Raw genomic sequence first — 17,839 nt, 5'->3', positions numbered from 1 at the left:
AGAAACTCAATTTCTGGCCTCAATCACTGCAATGCCTTCTGAAGCACCAATTATGAATGAACGACATTTAGGTCTGGAAAAGTCTAGCAAAACACAACCTAGCTCATTAAACTGCCACCCTCCTCTTCCTTCCTGCCTTTCCTGAGTTACACAAGCAGAGATACAAAGCCGGCCTGCTGTGACTGCCCATCTCCTGCTGCCACTGGCCGCTCTGCGAGAGCTGAGGGCACCCCCGTCCTGGGCTTCTTACTGGGGCACGACCCCCCTCCCTCCACCGGCTGCTCTCTGTCTGCCCCTACTTGGGAAAGGCGCAACCCTGCCACCTCCTCCCTGGGCAGGCTGCACTCCCCGCCTGATATCCTGGGAGCTTGGGTTTCAGGGGATGCATGTTGGCTGCGTGTTGAGATGACCCCTGCCACCTACCAGCGAAATCGACCCCAAAAAAGGAACTCGCAGGGGCTCTTACACCAGCCGCGCATTCCTCAGGGCTGCCGCCCTCCGGTGAGTGCAGGACCTTATCTGGCTGAGCACAGCTGATACAGCCTTCTGGAGAGATGTCACATGCCACCTCGATGGGGGATTAAGCAGAGAATTTGAGGTCAAGGGTTTAGGCCAAACCAGCTTCTATTTATAAAAAAGTGCCTCTGGGGGGGAACAGAAGGGCAGGAGATGGCTCTGTGTGGGTGCTGGTCAGCAGGGGGACATGCTGGGGCAGGTCAGCACCTGTCACTCAGTCACACTGCTCCGTGAAAGCCAGGCCTGCCACTGGCCCACCGCCGTGACAAAGGTCCTTTGTCTCAAGATGGCCCCGTTAGGAGCACACGCGCGGGAGGAAAGGACCCTGGGCCAGGCATGTGGACGTCTGGCAACCAGCTCCGTGGCTGAGGGGCCTCCCGCAAGAACAGGTGGAGACGAGCTTTTCAATTCCTCGAGGACCAAAAGGGTCCCCGTGAAAGGACTGAAGTCCAGGCTCTCTGAAGGAGGCAGTTACCCTGTTTAGTGCAACGGACGGATAGACGCTCACTCTTCTTTCACAAACTGCACAGAAAACAGGGGAAGTCACCAGGGACCCAATCCTGCGCTGGGCTCCTGAAACCCAGCGTGCTGCGCCGGCAGACTCCTCTTCTGATGAGCGGCAGGAACTGCTGACCTCAGCCCGAGGCGTCCAGGCCCCATCTCAGTCAGGCTGAACCAGAAGCTGCCGGCCTGGGGCCTGTGGGTCTGCGTCACCCAGAGCCCCTGGCAGAGTTGGGGCCGGCAGGGCAGGCTGTGGCCCCGGCTCCTGGCCGAGGTCTACCCTCCCCACAAGCCCACATTAGCAGCGAGGCCATGCTGGCTGCAATGTGACACACTAAATCGCGTGGAAAACTTTTATTAGAATGTTTCAAAATAAAACTTTCCAGTATACGAAAATCTAAATAATTGTCCCTTTCCACCCTTCCCCTGCTAATGGCCAGGCTGTCCCACTCTGAGCCTGAAAGGTAACATACGCTTCTGCCTGTGCCTGGTGCAAGGCAGTGTCTGTCAGAAACCGCCTAGGGTGTCACAGGCCTAAGAACTAAATACGCCCAGATCTGAAGAACTCTGCCTCACAAGCACTTCAGCAAGACTGAACTCGACCTCCAGGCCACGCTAGCACACGCGTGTGGTGGCCGAGGGCAGCAGCGATGTCGTCGCAGTTCCTGGGCCTACCCAGGTCTGCAAGCACTGCAGTTCACAGACAGGAGCCAAGGGCGGTCAACCACATCACCAGCGCCTGCTGGAATGAAAGCGGTTTCTCAATCGACTGCCCACCTCCTCGCCAGAGCATGAGAATCACTTGTGGGATGCTCAGCGCCCAGAGCCAAGTTGGGAAGAGGGGCTGAGGGCTTCCCAGGGCGGTGCCACCATCGCAGGCCCTGCTGCTTCCATGCTCCTCACAGCCGCCCGCGCTCTGAGGGGCTTGTGCCGCTTCCAAGACTTGGCTAATGCCCGCGTCGGTGAGCTTCTTTCCCTCCAACTAGTCGCCATGCTGGCACGTCGAGGGGCCTGATGCCGAGCAGCAGAAAGAAGTGAAGAAGAGACAGCAAGTCACGGCCTCAGAAAGGCGCTGGCCGGCACGTGACCTCTTCCCCTTGGGGGGCCGTCTGGGAGAAGCGCCAGCCTGGCCACAGCCCACGCCGGACCCTTCTGGAGGCCGCCTCTGCAGAGAGACACTGCTGGCTACCGGCAGGCGGTGCAAGCTCCTCAGAGCCCAGAAATGGGGGACCTTTCTCCCTGCCTGTGACTGGAGGAGGCCCGTACACATTCCGTGTGGATACAGACCGAATAGTTTAATAGCAGGGGGGGACAACCAACACAAAACGCAACGCAGAACACGCAGTCAGGCATCTCTGGAGTTTGGTTTCTGCTGTTTCTTTCAGGGGGTGGTGTATTTCAATGAGAGCATCCAGTTCAGAGGACTGCTGCAGTTTCTCAGAGAAGGGGAGCTGAGAATGCACCGGGTCACAGGGATGGAAAGGAGTGCCAACACCCACTCAGCTTCTCCAGCCACCAAAGCCCTGGACAGACCTGCAAGGAAGCGCCGGGAGAGGCAGGTCAGCTACTGCTCTAGGAAGGGCTCCGGAGCTCATGCAACTGCCTGTGTTCAAAGAGCAGGACTTGGAATTTCCAGTGTCAGGCAGTTCTGCACAGACGCAGAAAGCGAGGACAGAAAAACAGGACTTGGGGATGGGCTTGGAGCCCAGGGCACTTCTGAGAATGAACAGGGAAATAAGGAAAAGCATCTCTCGGGTTCTGCCTTCCAGGCTCTGCTCAGCAGAGGCACCGTCCTCTCTCTTACACATGGCCCAGGAGAAGGCCAGGCCTGGAACCTCCGGCCACATGCCTACTGAGAGCAGCAAGTCCACACAGCCCAAAACCTGCTGCTGAAATGCCATTTCCAGAACAAGATTTTAAACAGGAAAAATAGATACCAAACTGTACAAACAGACCAAAACTACCGTTTTCACATACCGCATAGGCCTCCACCCTTACTTAATGACTCAAAAATGAAGAGCGGTACTTACGAGTTAGAAGATCCAAAGGCGAATCCTGAAAAAGAGGAGAAGGGTGCAGTTAGAACACACAGACACCTGAAAGGCAAAGGTGGTCTCTAGGGCGCCTTGGCCCCCTCCCTGTGTCTCCATAGGAAGCCCTCCTCCCATAAGACGCAGGCCGGGAGGGGGTGGGGGCAGGAAGGGGCGTGGTCTGCTGGCTGTTTCAGGGTCTGTCCCATCTCCACTGTGGCCAGCAGAGGGTCACGGCAGGCCTCCTCTCACTGTTGCTGATGCCACACAAACTCATTTCATCAGGAAAATGTGCTTTTTCTACTTTCCCCATCCACTTGCTCTCTCTTCTCCTTGAGGCCAGAGCAGCTAGACACTCGGTTCGAGGGCCAGCCCTGCTGCTCACTGTCTAGTCCTTTGAGCAAACTGGCCCCTTGCGGTTTCTGTGTCATTTGTAAAATAATAACAATACCTAACTTTTGCATCTCATAAGTGTGCTGCAAAGATATTCTACTATCTGAAGAAGTAGGGTGTCAAATGAAAGACATTTTGTAAAGTTTCTACCTCTTATTTTTACTTTCTTCTATATCTTTTGAGTCTTCTGGTTTAGACTTTTACGTCAAGGTCTAGTTAGAATGGATATTTTTTGGAGTCCTCAAATCTTGAGAGAAAAGTCAAGTCAGCCATTTCTTTATTTGGTAAGAAAGAGCACAGTGTTACAAGTCTAATTAAAACCTAAAAAGAACACTGTGTCTTTCCAGCACTTTCAGCTTTTCAAGTACCAGACTGAATAGCCAGGTAAAATCACTCATTCTTTTGGAGGATCAGGGTAGGGGTGAGGGTTGTCAGACATTTACTGGGGGAACAAAAGGAGAGACCACAGTGTAGGGAGAGGTCAGGCTGCCCACCTCCTCCGCCTGATCCGAAGCCTGAGAATCCGCCGCTCTGGCTCCCAAACCCAGCAGACTGCTGGGACAGCGATCCGAAAGTCGGTGCGTTCTGGCTGGCGAGGGTGCCAAACGACGTGGTGTTGCTGCTGCTCCCGAACCTGCGTCCCGGTGAGAACGGAGACTGCGGTTAGCGTGGCCACACGGTCCCTCTGCTGCCCGACAGCCTCGGCCCCCCTCCCGAGTCTCAGGATGCGCGACATACATGATTCGAAGTGATGAGCTTGGTTTAAACTGGCAGCCTCTCAGAAAAAGTAGGCTAGAGCCCAGAGCAAACCTTTGCCTCAGCTTCGTGAAGAAAAATAAAGGGCTGCAGTACGAAACCCCACTTGTCCAGTGTTTGGGTTTTCCTCTGCTGTCTGGAACTTCCACGTCACTGGTCCTGGGCTAATCTCACCCATGCCTCGGGCCTCTCATACACGGCTCTGGGAAGCCCTCAGGTGTCAGCCAGGGTCAGAGACAGACTCACGACGGGGATCTGAAGAACGGTGATGGGCTCTTTGGGAGATGTCCCACCAAAACTGGTGCTTGATTCTGCTGGACAACTCGGAACTAACCAGCCAGTCAGGATTTATGTGGGCGAGCCCCTGGCCAGGGCAGAACCTGATCCTTTTTTTTGCTAGTGAAGAAAATAGCTGGTTTCAAATAAATAAATAAAAACCTCAAGATTCCCAGTCAACTACAAACCTTCCAGCAACTTTGTAATATCATGTGCTGGGTGGCCACTGCAGAAAATAGTATCTGTCAGAACCTGCCAGAAAACTGGTTTAAGTCGACCCCAACTCTCCTTTCAAAGCTTTCCTTAACTTCGGGTTTCCTGACTTCCTGGGAGCAGCTTAAGAGACCCATCAGTCTCTACATGAAATCCAAGAAGCAATGGATCAACTCGCTCACTTTCCTTGAGACTTGCCAGCATGTCTGCACCAGCCTCTTTCATGGAGAGGTGAGGAGGTAGTGAGCAAGGGCTCCATTTGAGTTTACTTTCGAGACAAAGATGCTCCCGCTTTGCCAGCACTCATCCCATGTGCCCTGACAATGCTCCCAAACGGCCCCGGCCCCACCCGCCAGCTCTGTAGTGTTACAAGTCCCGAGCCAGGGTTGAGGGCTGTGAAAGGCCCAGCAGACAGTAACTTTAGACATCCATACTTCCTTCGAATGAGACACTTTGTAGTCATCACCACATATATTTCACTGGGATTTTGTGATGTGGTGAAGGCTATTTTCTCCTTGGGGTTTTGGTAACCAGACTGAATTTCTGGGGCCCTCTGGAGCAAATCTCTACTATGGCATTTTCAAGTGAGCATATACACCAAGCAGTAAGAGCAGCCTTGAAGGCAGAACGGCCCTGGAGACTCTGCAACGTGTCCAGGGCCCAGACGGTGCCTGTGGAAGCTGGCCCGGGGACTGTGGGTGGGAGTCCTACGCTGGGGGTCTGCAGTGCAGCAGGGGGCTTAAGGAGCTGTCTGCTCAGGGACAGCAATCGCAAGAGAAAAGAATTTGGTAAAAACTGTTCATTCGGAATTTCCTAACACAAGTCACCACACGAGGGGCAATCTTGCAGTAAGGGCAGACTGTTTTTCTTCCTTTAACCAATCCTTTAGTTCTGCTAGGAGAGCAGGGATCTGCCAGACACCTATCAGGGGACAGGAACGCGGCTCATGTCCAGTAAGAACTGGACAGGGTCTGGCCTTATCCCTGTAGAGAACAGGAATCCCGGAGTGACTGGTTTGCGGATTTTGAGGAAGGGAATTTCAGCTTAGTCAAGAAAAGGGGAAACAGAAGAATTTTCTTTTCAAAACAGGAGTACTGGGCCCCAGTGCTTCTGCTGACCCGAGCCTGGGGGCTTCCTCTGGCCTCTCCCGGGGGGCTTACCCGAATCCTCCCGCGCTGGCGGCAGCAGTGCCCTCTCCGAACACTTTGCCTCCCGTCGAGCCCAGAGGGCTTGTAAAGGCTGGGGCTGAACCGAATGCTGGCACCCCTCCAAACCCAGGGGATCCCCCAAAAGTAGGAGGGCTGCCAAACACTGGAGCAGCACCGAAGCCACCTGAGCAAAACAGAGGCAAACAAAGAGAAACAGGGAGAAATAAAGGAGACAGGAAGAGAAGACAATGAGCAGTGAGAAACCAAATCAAAAGAGGAAGAAGGAGAAAGGGGAAAATACATTAGAACTTCAAATTCAAAAAATTATAGCAAAGGGCAACACCCCTTCTATCAGCAAAATAATAAACCCAAACCCAACCAAACCGCCACCCCCTCCATTTCCAGCAGAAGGGTCTGCGGTCCACGTAGGAGCACACCTTGGAGTTCTAAGAACCCAGGAGACCTCATGTTTGTCTGTGAGCTCCCCGGGCTTTCCCAGAGGCAAGCTGGACTCCTCAGCTCCACGTTTTGTGAGATCCAACTGCCATGAAGAACCAGCTTGGCCACATCAGGCCCCCACCTGGCCCCCCTGCCATGTTTTGAGACTCTTCACTGAAAAGTCACATGCAAGAGATTCAATCCCTACCCAGCTGTCAAAATGGTCAGAGTTTATGACTTATCATCACATAGGCAAGGTCTCTAGCTTCACAGAAACACGAATTAGAGGCTCACAGTCCCCTCTCAGGGAGGACCTGCGAGCTGGGTTCCGAGGAGACGCAGCGCCGCGGGGCGCTGGCACTCGGCCAGGAGCTCGTTACTTATTTACAGCCGGATGCCTCTCCGTCTCTCTCAGGAGTCTCCCTCTCCCTGCACAGAAGAATTAACAAAAAGCTCTCTCTCTGCAGTCAGGAACTACTCCTCAATAAAAAAAGGCACACTGTGTTTCTTGTCTGGAGGACGGCTGCTGTATGAATGAGACAGAACCCTCCATCAGTGGGCAAGGCGAGCCCTGAGTCTACCAGCCCATGGGCAGGCTCCCGGCACTGCTGCTCACGTGGACACAGGCCCACAGGGGCGGCACCCATGCAGGTGGCCGCACATGAAGGGCCAGGTGTGCCCGGGGCCACCTCCCCCGACCGGTAGATGCCTGTCAAGTGGCAAGACAGAAGGCCCTTGCCTGACTGTTCTTCCTGGCCCCGAGGAGGATTCCCAAACCCCAAGACTCTGCTGGCATCGTTCTAGGACATTAGCAGAGACACTCGCCGAGCGTCTATTGAACAGAACACAGCAAAACGGTACAAGAGGTGTGCTCTGAAGGGAGAAATGGTGGTCCAGGCCAAGTCAGGAGGTGACTGGACCAGCGAGATGGGGCCCTCATTCTCGCCCAAGTGGAAAGTGAATCCCGGTGTTAGAGGGATCACCCAGGCCTTCTTATTATGAGTGTAATCACCCACAAGCTTCTGCTGCCTGCATCAGGCAAGAGCAAACGCTGGATGTGAAAGGCTGGCAGCTGAACGCCTTAGCTAGCTGCTGCTCTCTGGTTCGGTCATTTGCTCGTTCACCAGGAACAGCAGGAGCACAACTGAGAAGGCGATTTCCGTGCAGGCTCACATTTGGGTCTATAGTCTGTATTTTAAAACCTCGAGTGAAATTCCAAGCCATGATAATGGAGACTGCTGGGTTACAAATATAACAGACTGGAAAACAAAAAGTGCTAAAAAACCCTTGCAGTTGAATTATTTAAGACTGATCATGGATCTGGTTACACTTTCTTCCTGGACACACAGACCTTCACCTAGTACTTTGTACTCAATATTGTTCAGAGTTCCTGGTGGAAGGTGAGTGAAAAATGAGAAGTCACAATGATACAGAAAGTACACTGGATGGAGAGAGGAGATTACACGGGTACACACAACGCCCCAAAACAACGGATCCACCTCACAGCTAGACTAGAGAAGAGACTGAACGGTGATCCGGGCTTCACTGTTGGAGACAGACAGCTCACTCCTGATGCTGAGGGTTCCAATTTTATTAGATGCTGACATTTTCATGATTTTCTTCTCCAAAAGAGACAGGAGTTTAGTACTCAATAAGACATCCGATTTACTGAGGGCCCTCCATGTGCCGGGTACTGTTTACCAGTTTCAATCCTCCCTGTAAACCCGGGACCCTGACTTCACAGGGGAGGACACCGAGGCTCAGAGAAGATGCCCCATGTCTAGAATGAGCCACTGGTGAGCGACAGAGCTTGGATGGGAATAAAGGCAGGGTGACCACACGACCACCCAGCACCTCACCACCACGCTGCCCCCTCCACTGCCACCAAAGCCAGTAACTCCGGCGGCAGAACATGGCGTGACCCAGTGGTCTGGGGCAGCAGGTCACTGTCAGTCTGTTCCACTTCCTGTCCTCTGTTCAAATCATCTCCAGTGGTGTTATTTTTTACTGCAACTGTACTCAAGGGAGGAGGGCTGCTTCTGGAATTTTTTAGAGACCCACCCAAACCCACAATCTGAAATTCCTGGAGTCCTCAATCGAGGTGGTTCCATGGGGCAAGTCATCAAATAGGAAAAACCAGTCTGAAAAGTGGGTGGATGCATTTTCTCTCAGACTGAAAAAATAAAAGGGTCAGTTCTCAACTCAACTGGAACGTGACCCCAGGATAAGGAACAACAGAGAAGACACAAGAGTTGAAGAAAACATGATCAGGTTCCTCAAAAGATAAGTTAAAAGGTCTTGATGATTAATAAACTAAACTATCTTAAAAAAAAAAAAAACTATCTTAGTCAAGTTCTATTTGCCCTGTTAACTGGGACCAAAAGATTTGCAGCCCTTTTGTTTTTAAATCACTCTCTGCAGGAAGTGTTTTTAAATCACTCAAAGCTGCAAAATGCAGCTGTGGTGCTCATTCCTATTCCACTTCAGATTCTAGGAGAGAGCATCAAAAGCTAGCAAAGACTGACCCACGCCAGGCACAGGTCTGAGTACAGGTGCCCAGTGCATTAGGAAACCGCAGTAACTTCAGTTCTGAAAGGTGGGATTCCAGGTACTAATTCGGGGCAGCCACGCTCCCCTGTCAGAGGCATCCAGGCGGCTGCTCCTTCGGGAGGGTCCTTCCTCTGCGATCCCCACACAGAGTCCCCAACACACGCCTGGGGAAGCATCCTGCCTGCTCACCTGTGGGGCATTTGCTTAAACGAACTGCTTGCTCAGCAGGTTAAGGCTCCTTGCCCCCAAAAATCTTTTCACACAATTTTCCACAAGACAAGGGCAGGTATGCAGCCCCTCTGTAGAGCTCAGACACAGAAATAGGATAGATGGGGCAGCTGACAGAGATGAAGGATTTTTTTTTTGCAGGTAAATATATACTGTTCTTTAAAATCTTTAATTGCAAGTATAATAATACATGATTATAAAAAAAAGCCACACAGTTTCCAAATATACATTTTACAAGTGATGCTGGGATAAAAAGTAGTACTGCAATGTTCTTTATCCCTAGGCAGGTATATTCTAAAAGTGAAAATTAATTGTGTTGTATCATTATGCTATGCAAACTGTATACATACAAGAGCATGTGATATAGTTATGTGATTATACTTGATAAAAAGTTAAAAAAAAAGTGACTTGGGTAGGACAAAATGATATAGACATAAGAAATTACACGGACCATCTGTCTTACCCATCACAGGTAATGGGCATCCAAGCAAATATGACTCAGGATGCTTTCCTGTTTATGCTTCAAGTTACAGTCTTATAGGCTCCCTTTGGTTGTTAAATGCAACTGTAAATATCCACAATGTTTTCTTCCCTATGAAGACACTACACTCTGTTAAGGGCTGCATGACATGCATTCTGTGCTTAGTACATCTCCGGAGACAGAGAGCAGTGTCAGGAATGTAGTAGATGCTCAATGAAGAGAATGAATTTGGCGGAAGAGTATCTTCATCTGCATTCCAGTCACCTCCCTCAAGAACCAGCCTGGAGAGCTCTGCTTCCAAAAGTCTATGCATATTACAAACACGTGTAACCATAAGCATAGCAAATAGGCAGAGCAGTACCTGTTTTATTCGGAGTGGAAAACCCAAAGCCTTGGGAGGCCACGCTTCCTCCTCCAGAGCTGAAAGTGCCAGCAGGCTTCTGGTCTCCAAATGATGAGCTGGCAAATCCGCCGAATGTCTTGGCTCCACTGTTTCCGAACAGGTTAGATGTATCTGAAGAGATGAAGAACATGTGTGAGGGAAGTCAGAGGAAGAAAGATGTCCTTATATACTCCTCAAAACAGAGAAGGAAGAAATCTCACTAGGCATTTGGGGAGAAGGGAGTGACAAAGAAGTCTAGGACCCAAGGATGCTGGGTGGCAGTGAGACAGAAACCTCCTCTGATGTGTATGTATCTTCATGACAAGCTTGTAATCATTCCAGTGCCCAGGCTCAGGATTTCCTGATATGATGTTATAGGCACAAAACAAAGGGAGGCAACAGGTTCCAAGGAAGGGCTCTTCTGCAGAAATGCACCTGTGAGCCGACAGGTAGCAGATGTGTCCAACGGGGGGCCCACCCCGCGGCCACACGAGACTCGGCTTCTGAAGAACGGGGCTGGTGTTCATGGATCTTCTCACATGAAGACCAACTTCAAATTTTGTCAAAACTAGAGAAAACAAAGCTAGAGTGAATTCAAACTGGGCACACTGACTTCCAATCCTACTCTTACATGCCTGCCATTGCCGGCTCTGCACAGAGAATGCAGGCAGAATAGGAAAGATCCCGCTGCTCCTCCTTCTGGTTGGATGGAAGCTCGGGATGTTCTGAAGAACATAAGAGGCCAGCAGGACTTCCAGTCTCACTTCCTCTTTCTAAGAGGTTTAGAGTAAGCCCTTGACCTTTCAGATGCTTATATGGTGGGTTGCTCCCTCAGCTGAATTGGCTCCAAGAATTTAAGGAAAAAAGGAATTGAGCTCCTAAAAATCAAGATGGGGGTCAAGTTTTTTGTTGCAGGTACTGCAAATCTGACAGGCAACATATAAACTGCCAAAAGTCAAAAACACGGACGCTCCTGGGGAGTACACACAGCATGCTGTGTAACATGAACTTTTCTTTAACCCTTTACTGGGAGGAGCGGAGAGGGACGACTCACATTTCCCCACCCTGCTGTGATGGGTGTTTTATTACAATGAGCTTGCACCCACAGTAAGGCAGCAAACCGCTCTCTTTAAAGAGGATCACTGCTCAGACACAGGCATGGACAGGAGGCTGCAATGACATGCTCTGGGTGGGTGTGGAGAGCTGACTGCAAGGCACCAAGAGAGACGTACAGACACCTGCATGGGCCAGACAGGTGCTCACAGGGAGGGTGATGGATGGGAGAAGCGTGGAGGGTGACTCTCCAAGACGAGCTGTCTGAAGAGGGGGTCCACCACTAACCTGTCAAGGTCAGGGCCTCTCTTCTTGCTCTGCTGCCAATCCAACCCCAGTGAGATGCAACTCTGTTAACACTTCTGGTTTCAATGCTCTTGATCCACAATCCAGCAAGTGCAGAGCCTCATCTCAGGGACCCAACCATCTCTAATTTCCATGCGCCAGTAACACAGAGCCCCAGACCACGGCATGGTCACCTGCTCTGTAAAACTATTGCTGACAGTCTAAGAGCTTGGCTGTGAGCATGTCAGGCACTGACAGCATGTGTGGGTAGCAAATTCCTTTTCATCACCATCATATATGGTCCCAGGGGGCTACGTATCCCCTAGTGGAGCCTGCAAAATGCCCTCTTGAGCAGTCTGATCCTTTCCTGATCCAAGGTGACTGAGGATTACATTAGATCCCTTCAATGGCGGTGCGTCTGATACTGGAAACAAAAACCAGGCTTCCCCGCCATTCCTTTCATTTGGTATTTCAAGAAGAGAGGGCGATGATTTTCTGACTTTGTTAGTGCTAACAAGGCAAAAATTCCAAGTGTAAGATTAGAGACTAGATCTCCTCTTGGAGAAACCAGAAATACAGAGGTGAAATGATTTTACTGGAACCGTGTTGGAAGACCTGAATTCCGGGGAGGTCAGAGAACATTTACAAGCCTTTGGGCTTCCTTATCTCTTTATCTCTTTAAGACTCCTTGGTCTTTAGGATGTTCAAAGACATTACAGGGGGATAAATGAGTGGTGCAGTCAGCCTTGGCTTAGAAAACGTAATAATTGATGGGAAAGGACTAAGCCTTCCTGAGTCAAGGTTTCCTCACACATAATTCACATGACCCCAGGGGTTACCTGTGTCTTTGGTAGAGTCTCCCGGGAAGAAAGAGAGAAGAAACCTTTGCAGTGTGAACTTCAGGACACAGAACACTCCAGCACCAAGCACCAGTCATCTCCCTAGCTTGTCTTCTGAGATCACTGCATAGTTAGTTCCAATTATTTTTCAGGGCTAAGGAGGGCAGCTCCAGGACTACGCAGCCCAGGGTCTAAATGTCACCAGGGGAGGGGCTGGCCTCCCAGTCTGTGCTCTGATCTATCTGCAGGGGAGCGTGTTCAATGAATGCCATGCAAAGCAGGCATGAGGGCCATCAGACAGGGTGCACAGGGAGGGGTTCCATTCCATGGCGGGGCTGGGAGATCTCAGGAGGCAACACGGTGGATCAGAGCTCTGCACACATGCTTGCATGGAACCCCTCTTACACTACTTAATGGCTGTTACCTCTGGAAGCCCACACCCTCTCTCTGAATCTATATCTTTATTGATAAAATGGGGATGGCCACATCTGAAACTAATGATACCATCCTAATGGCAGAAAGCAAAGAAGAACTAAAGAGCCTCTTGATGAAGGTGAAAGAGGAGAGTGAAAAAGCTGGCTTAAAATTCAACGTTCAAAAAACTAAGATCATGGCATCTGATTCCATCACTTCCTGACAAAGAGATGAGGAAAAAATGGAAACAGTAACAGACTTTATTTTCTTGGGCTCCAAAATCACTGTGAACAGTGACTGCAGCCATAAAATTAAATAAAAGACGCTTGCTCCTTGGAAGAAAAGCTATGACAAACCTAGACAGCATATTAAAAAGCAGAGATTTCATTTCACTGACAAAGGTCCATAGAGTCAAAGCTATGCGTTTCTAGTCGGTCTTGTACAGATGTGAGAGTTGGACCATAAAGAAGGCTGAGTGCAGAAGAATTGATACTTTCGAACTGTGGCGCTGGAGAAGACTCTTGAGAGTTCCTTGGACAGCAAGGAGATCAAACCAGTCAATCCTAAAGGAAATCAACCCTACGGTTTTCAAAAACTGTTATTGTACTCGAGTTCTAAGATCTCTCTGTTTTAGGTTCTAAATTCCTACTAGCAGAACAAAAATTTCTGATTATATAATTTTGCAACTTTAAAGATGTGTGTGTATCTTCACTACAATCTTTCCTTACATATTACTAGATAAACAGTGACATCAAAATAACTGATCTGTCAATATGTGAGTCTCAGGAAAGAGAGTTTTGCTTGTAACTACATGAGCCTCATCATCAAGGAAACCTCTGTCCCATCTGGAGAACATTAGCGCCCGATGCCTTGTTGTTCAGCTGCTCAGGTGTGTCCAGCTCTTTGCCACCCCATGGACTGCAGCATGCCAGGCTCCTCTGTCCTTCACTATCTCCCTGAGTTTGTTCAAACTCATGTTCATTGAGTCAGTGATGCTACCTAACCATCTCATCCTCTGTCGTCCCCTTCTCCTCTTGCCCTCAATCTTTCCCAGCATTGGGGTCTTTCCCAATGAGCGATCATGTAATCATCACACAGATGAGAGAAGCTTCTGGTGGTGCATATTTAATGACAGCAGCTAAGATGAAGATTGACAGGTGCCTGACTTCCCAACTCAGTCTTCATCAGCAACACAATATTGTTTTTTTCAGAAGATTTAAACAAACAAATTTCTTTCATTTCCAATCACGAATAGACAGATCAACAAGGAATTAGCTGAAGAAGAAAGTGCCAGCACAAAGATACAGCTTCGTTTGAAAATAAGACAAAAGTGTAAGAGCTGAGAAATAATGATGGCTTCAACTTTTGTGTGACATTTCTCTACAGTAGCTGTATTTTAAAGCAAATTCAAAGCAAGTCCAACACAAATGAAAATCCAGATGCTCCTCCAAGCACACCCAGCCTGTTCGGCTGCTCTCTTTTATGCTTGTCTGCTTGCATTCACTTCAAGTCATCTCAGTCCTAAGAAACAGAGCAATGTGGGCCTTGCGAGAGACGATGGGAGTAGCTCAGTGCATAGATCCTCTCTCCCTGCAGCTCTGATGTCTTTTCATGGTTATATAGGACATCTCATTAAAAACCCCAAAATGAAAAACAAAATCAAAACAGACCGCACTGCTCTGGGGGAGAGATTTTAAATGGGCCTTCCAGACCTTTCCTCCTTGCTACCCTTGTCACTGAAGCTCTGATACTGCCAGGAGAATGACAATGACATCAGGGGACCCAGAGACCAGGAAAGTTTCTGAACTTACTTGGGGTAGCTGTGGACCCAAAGCCCCCGCTGGCCGAGCTGAATGGGTTTTTGTTGGCTGCATCCTGGCTGGGTTTTCCTCCGAGGCCGCTGAAGAAGCCTCCCCCTCTTCCAGCGTTTCCAGACCCAAACACGCTGCCGCTGGAAGAGGACGACTGCTAGGAGACAAAAGGGACAGGAAGCCAGGGAGGATGAGAGGTCACGGTAAAATGGCAGGCCCCGTCCACAGAGAGCAGCTCACAGCTGTGCAGATGGAATGAGCAAGGGAACACTGGTCAGTGCTGGTGCAGATGTTCTAACGACCAGAGAGGAAGCTGAACTCTGGATGGAATGATCCCTACAACCACACATTCTCAAGTTATTCTACGTTGCCAGTTCTCTGAAAACATCACTTGTGGTAGGTGGGAGCCCGAACAGTTTACCTGCCCTGATTCCTGGGGCAGGGAAACCCAACCCTTGGGAGCTCCCCCAAATGTGAAGGTTTAAATACATTTCTAGGTTATGATGGGCATCACTTATTTTCATTCATCCTGTGTTTGGCTGAACTCATCAGCAACCGACTATCAGTGATTTACACAGTCTTTTCTCCCAATTTGTGCACTTCTATTTCATAATGACTTTCCCAGTGCTGCAGAAATAAGCTTAAATTAGCTCCATTGTTGAAATGACGACCACAGCTGAGTCCTGTCCAAATCTGCAAATCTCACACCCTGAAGGTGCTGCTAATGTAGGCGCCTGCGGACACAGAGCTGGACCCAGCACCACACGTACTTCTGCTGAGGAACTAGCTCTTTAAGGAAGACGGGTGCTAGATTTGAGGGGCCATTAACACTAGTTAGATACGTTACTCGCTGGCTCGTAACGAAGAATACAGTGGGCCAGTAGAGATGGGCTGCTGTGCGCAGGAACCTAACAGGAGCCCCCTTCTGGAGGGGTGCGTAGGTGGAGAGGTGCCGAAGTCCCTCTTCTGTAAGATGGGGAAAATAAACTACTCACCTCCCAACACTGGGTGACATAAATCAGCTGGAAATGTAGTGCCCTTTAGAAAAGTGCCTCAAATGTAGCTGACATGCTCAGAAATGGTTGCTGGTATTTCAACAACCACCAGCCAGCGACTGAGCACTTGCTCTGTGCAGGCACTTTCCTAAGGTCTTTACACGCAATCATTTAATCCCCCAAAGAAGCCAGACCTCTAGCGGGCGGTCCCTGAGACAGGCTCCCAGCGGGCCCCTGCGCTGGGGGGATGCAGTCGCCGCCCGCAGTCTGAACTGCCCGACCAGGACTGGACCGCAGGAAGGGGCCACCGGCGTGCTGCTCCCCTGTGACCCTGCTCACACAGCAGCTAGAAGAACACTTGAAGACAGCAGTCAAGTCGCTCTGCTCCTGCTTACAAACTCTGAAAAGAAACTACGCGCTTTGGCCCCGTCCATCTCTCAGCATCACCCTTTATCCCCCGCCTTCTTTCGTGCCTTGAACAGGACAGGCTCATTTTTATCTGAGGGCAACCTACTTAAGGTACTTGCTTGTCTCCCGCCCCCCCACCCCTGCCCCTTTAAACTTCTTTAAAAACAACAGAAACTGTTTACTACACCCATTTAATGATGACTGATTTTTAAAACTTGGAATGAAATCCAATCATAAGAGCACAGGCTTTGATAACTAGTGAACTGACTTTCAAAGGAATGAAGACATGACAAATATGCATGTGTGTGGAAAACAGAGAATACCAGGTTTCTCAGCTGACTTCCATGGATCCAGCTGAAACAGGAAAATGGCCAATAGATAGACCGTTTTTTGCCCTATAGGAAAGGAAAAAAAAAACCACAACAAAAAGCCCCACAAACCCCAGCAACTTCAGATGGTTCACTCTATTTTAAAAAATATGATTTAAAAAATAATGGCTATCTGTAGAAATGAGTAGAAGTGGGTAACACTTCACTGAAGTGAATGTGAATTGACAGTTAAACTACATCCTCAGAAGTGGGTTAGAATAGCCCATTCATTTTAATTAGAGTAAATAATAATAGTTTTAAGAACTTTAAATTATGGAAGATCTCGAAAGTACCTACTGAGGGGCACAACGAACCCACGTACTCACCACCTAGCTTCACCCATGACTCACAGCCAGCTGAGCATCACCCATAGCCCGATGTTCTGCCCCCGATCCTTGATTAGTATGAAGCAGACATCTTATCATCCCATCCACTGTGTAAAGCTCCAAAACAGAAACCGTAAAAAACTTACCACAACTAAAAAACTAACAGTACATTTACACCATTAAAGAGGGAGTCAGTGTTCAAGATCCAGAATTTAAAAATTGCCAAAAACCCTGAGAATTTCATCCGGCCTCCAGACCCAAGCACCATTTCACAGGAAGGGACAGAGGAACAAGTTAATCAGAAGCTACACCACCGGGATGCAATCAGAACAGGAGTGTGCGATCTTAACAGGACCAACAACCTGCTGTGTTCAACAGCTGTATTCTGAGGAAAAAGAAAAGGAGGACAGACATGGAAGGGCAATCAAAGACCCTGAAGAGACCTATCAACCAGTCTCAGTGAATGAACCTGCCTTGATCCTAAATCAAAGAAACAAATGTAAAAAAAGAGATTTATGAGACTTTCTCAGAAAGGCATTTCCGGACTATTGGACCTAAGTAAGCTTCCCTGAACACTACCACATCATCTTGTTCTCTTCACAGTACTCTTTTGGCTTTTTTTTTTGGCCACGCCACATGGCATGTGGGATCTTAGTTCCTCGACCAGGGACTGAACCTGCACCCTCCACATAGGAAGTGTGGAGTCTTAACCGCTGGACTACCAGAGAAGTTCCTCTCCTCGTAGTGCTTAAAATTATCTGAAATTAAACTCTTAAAGACTGATCCCCCCACGTCCCATCAAAGGTAAGCTCTATGGACACAGCCACTTTTGTCTTTCTTACTCATTACTGAATTCCTGCGTGAATGTTAGTTTTCCCAGTCCTGGTTCTCTACTGCCATTTTAACAACACTAAATCTTTCAATCCATAAATATAAGATGTCCTTCCATTTATTTTGATCATTTTTTATTTCTTGAAATAGTGTTTTCTCGTATTCAGAGTTTTGTGCTTCTGACTGTTTCTGATATTTTACTCCTTTTTGTGATACTGGAAATAGAATTGTTTTCTTAATTTCAACTTCATTTTTGGATGGTGTGTTGCAAATGTATATAAATACAATTAAAATTTTATACGTTGACCTTGCATCCTACAAACTCGCTGGACTCATTTATTACTTCTAGCAGTCCTTTAGTGGATTCCTTTGGGATTTCTCTATATATGATATTATCTGAACATATATAGTTTTACTTCTTCCCTTCCACTCTGGATACCTTTCTTTCATTTTCTTGCCTAACTGACCTGGCTAGAACCAACATATGCTCCTGAGGTCCATCCATGTGGCTGCAGGCCTTGTCCCTCCCTTTTTACTGTTGAGTAGTATTCCATTGTGTGAGGATGACAGGGTCTACTATTCTCCTAATGATGAACA

General features: G+C 48.9%; 1 protein-coding gene across 4 annotated transcripts in view; it reads right to left on the bottom strand.

Moving 5' to 3' along the window:
* Nucleotides 1–2,386: 2,386 nt before the first annotated feature.
* The window catches only part of NUP214 (nucleoporin 214), an 89,270-nt gene continuing 73,817 nt past the window's right edge, over nt 2,387–17,839 (bottom strand). For 3 of the 4 annotated variants that reach the window (XM_052647938.1, XM_052647937.1, XM_052647940.1), the window contains 6 exons: nt 14,315–14,471; nt 9,892–10,044; nt 5,846–6,017; nt 3,935–4,074; nt 3,048–3,072; nt 2,387–2,550 (listed from right to left, as the gene is read on the bottom strand). In XM_052647938.1, the coding sequence (XP_052503898.1) occupies nt 2,517–2,550; nt 3,048–3,072; nt 3,935–4,074; nt 5,846–6,017; nt 9,892–10,044; nt 14,315–14,471 (681 nt within the window). In that variant the 3' untranslated portion in view covers nt 2,387–2,516. The remainder of the gene's footprint in view (nt 2,551–3,047; nt 3,073–3,934; nt 4,075–5,845; nt 6,018–9,891; nt 10,045–14,314; nt 14,472–17,839) is intronic. The other variant, XM_052647939.1, reaches the window with a different exon arrangement.

Source organism: Budorcas taxicolor, chromosome 11 (assembly GCF_023091745.1).
Source record: "Budorcas taxicolor isolate Tak-1 chromosome 11, Takin1.1, whole genome shotgun sequence".
In the NCBI taxonomy this organism is placed as follows: Eukaryota; Metazoa; Chordata; class Mammalia; order Artiodactyla; family Bovidae; genus Budorcas; species Budorcas taxicolor.
The sequence above is the reverse complement of the archived record's forward strand: the minus strand, read 5'-3'. Positions and strand labels throughout refer to the sequence as shown.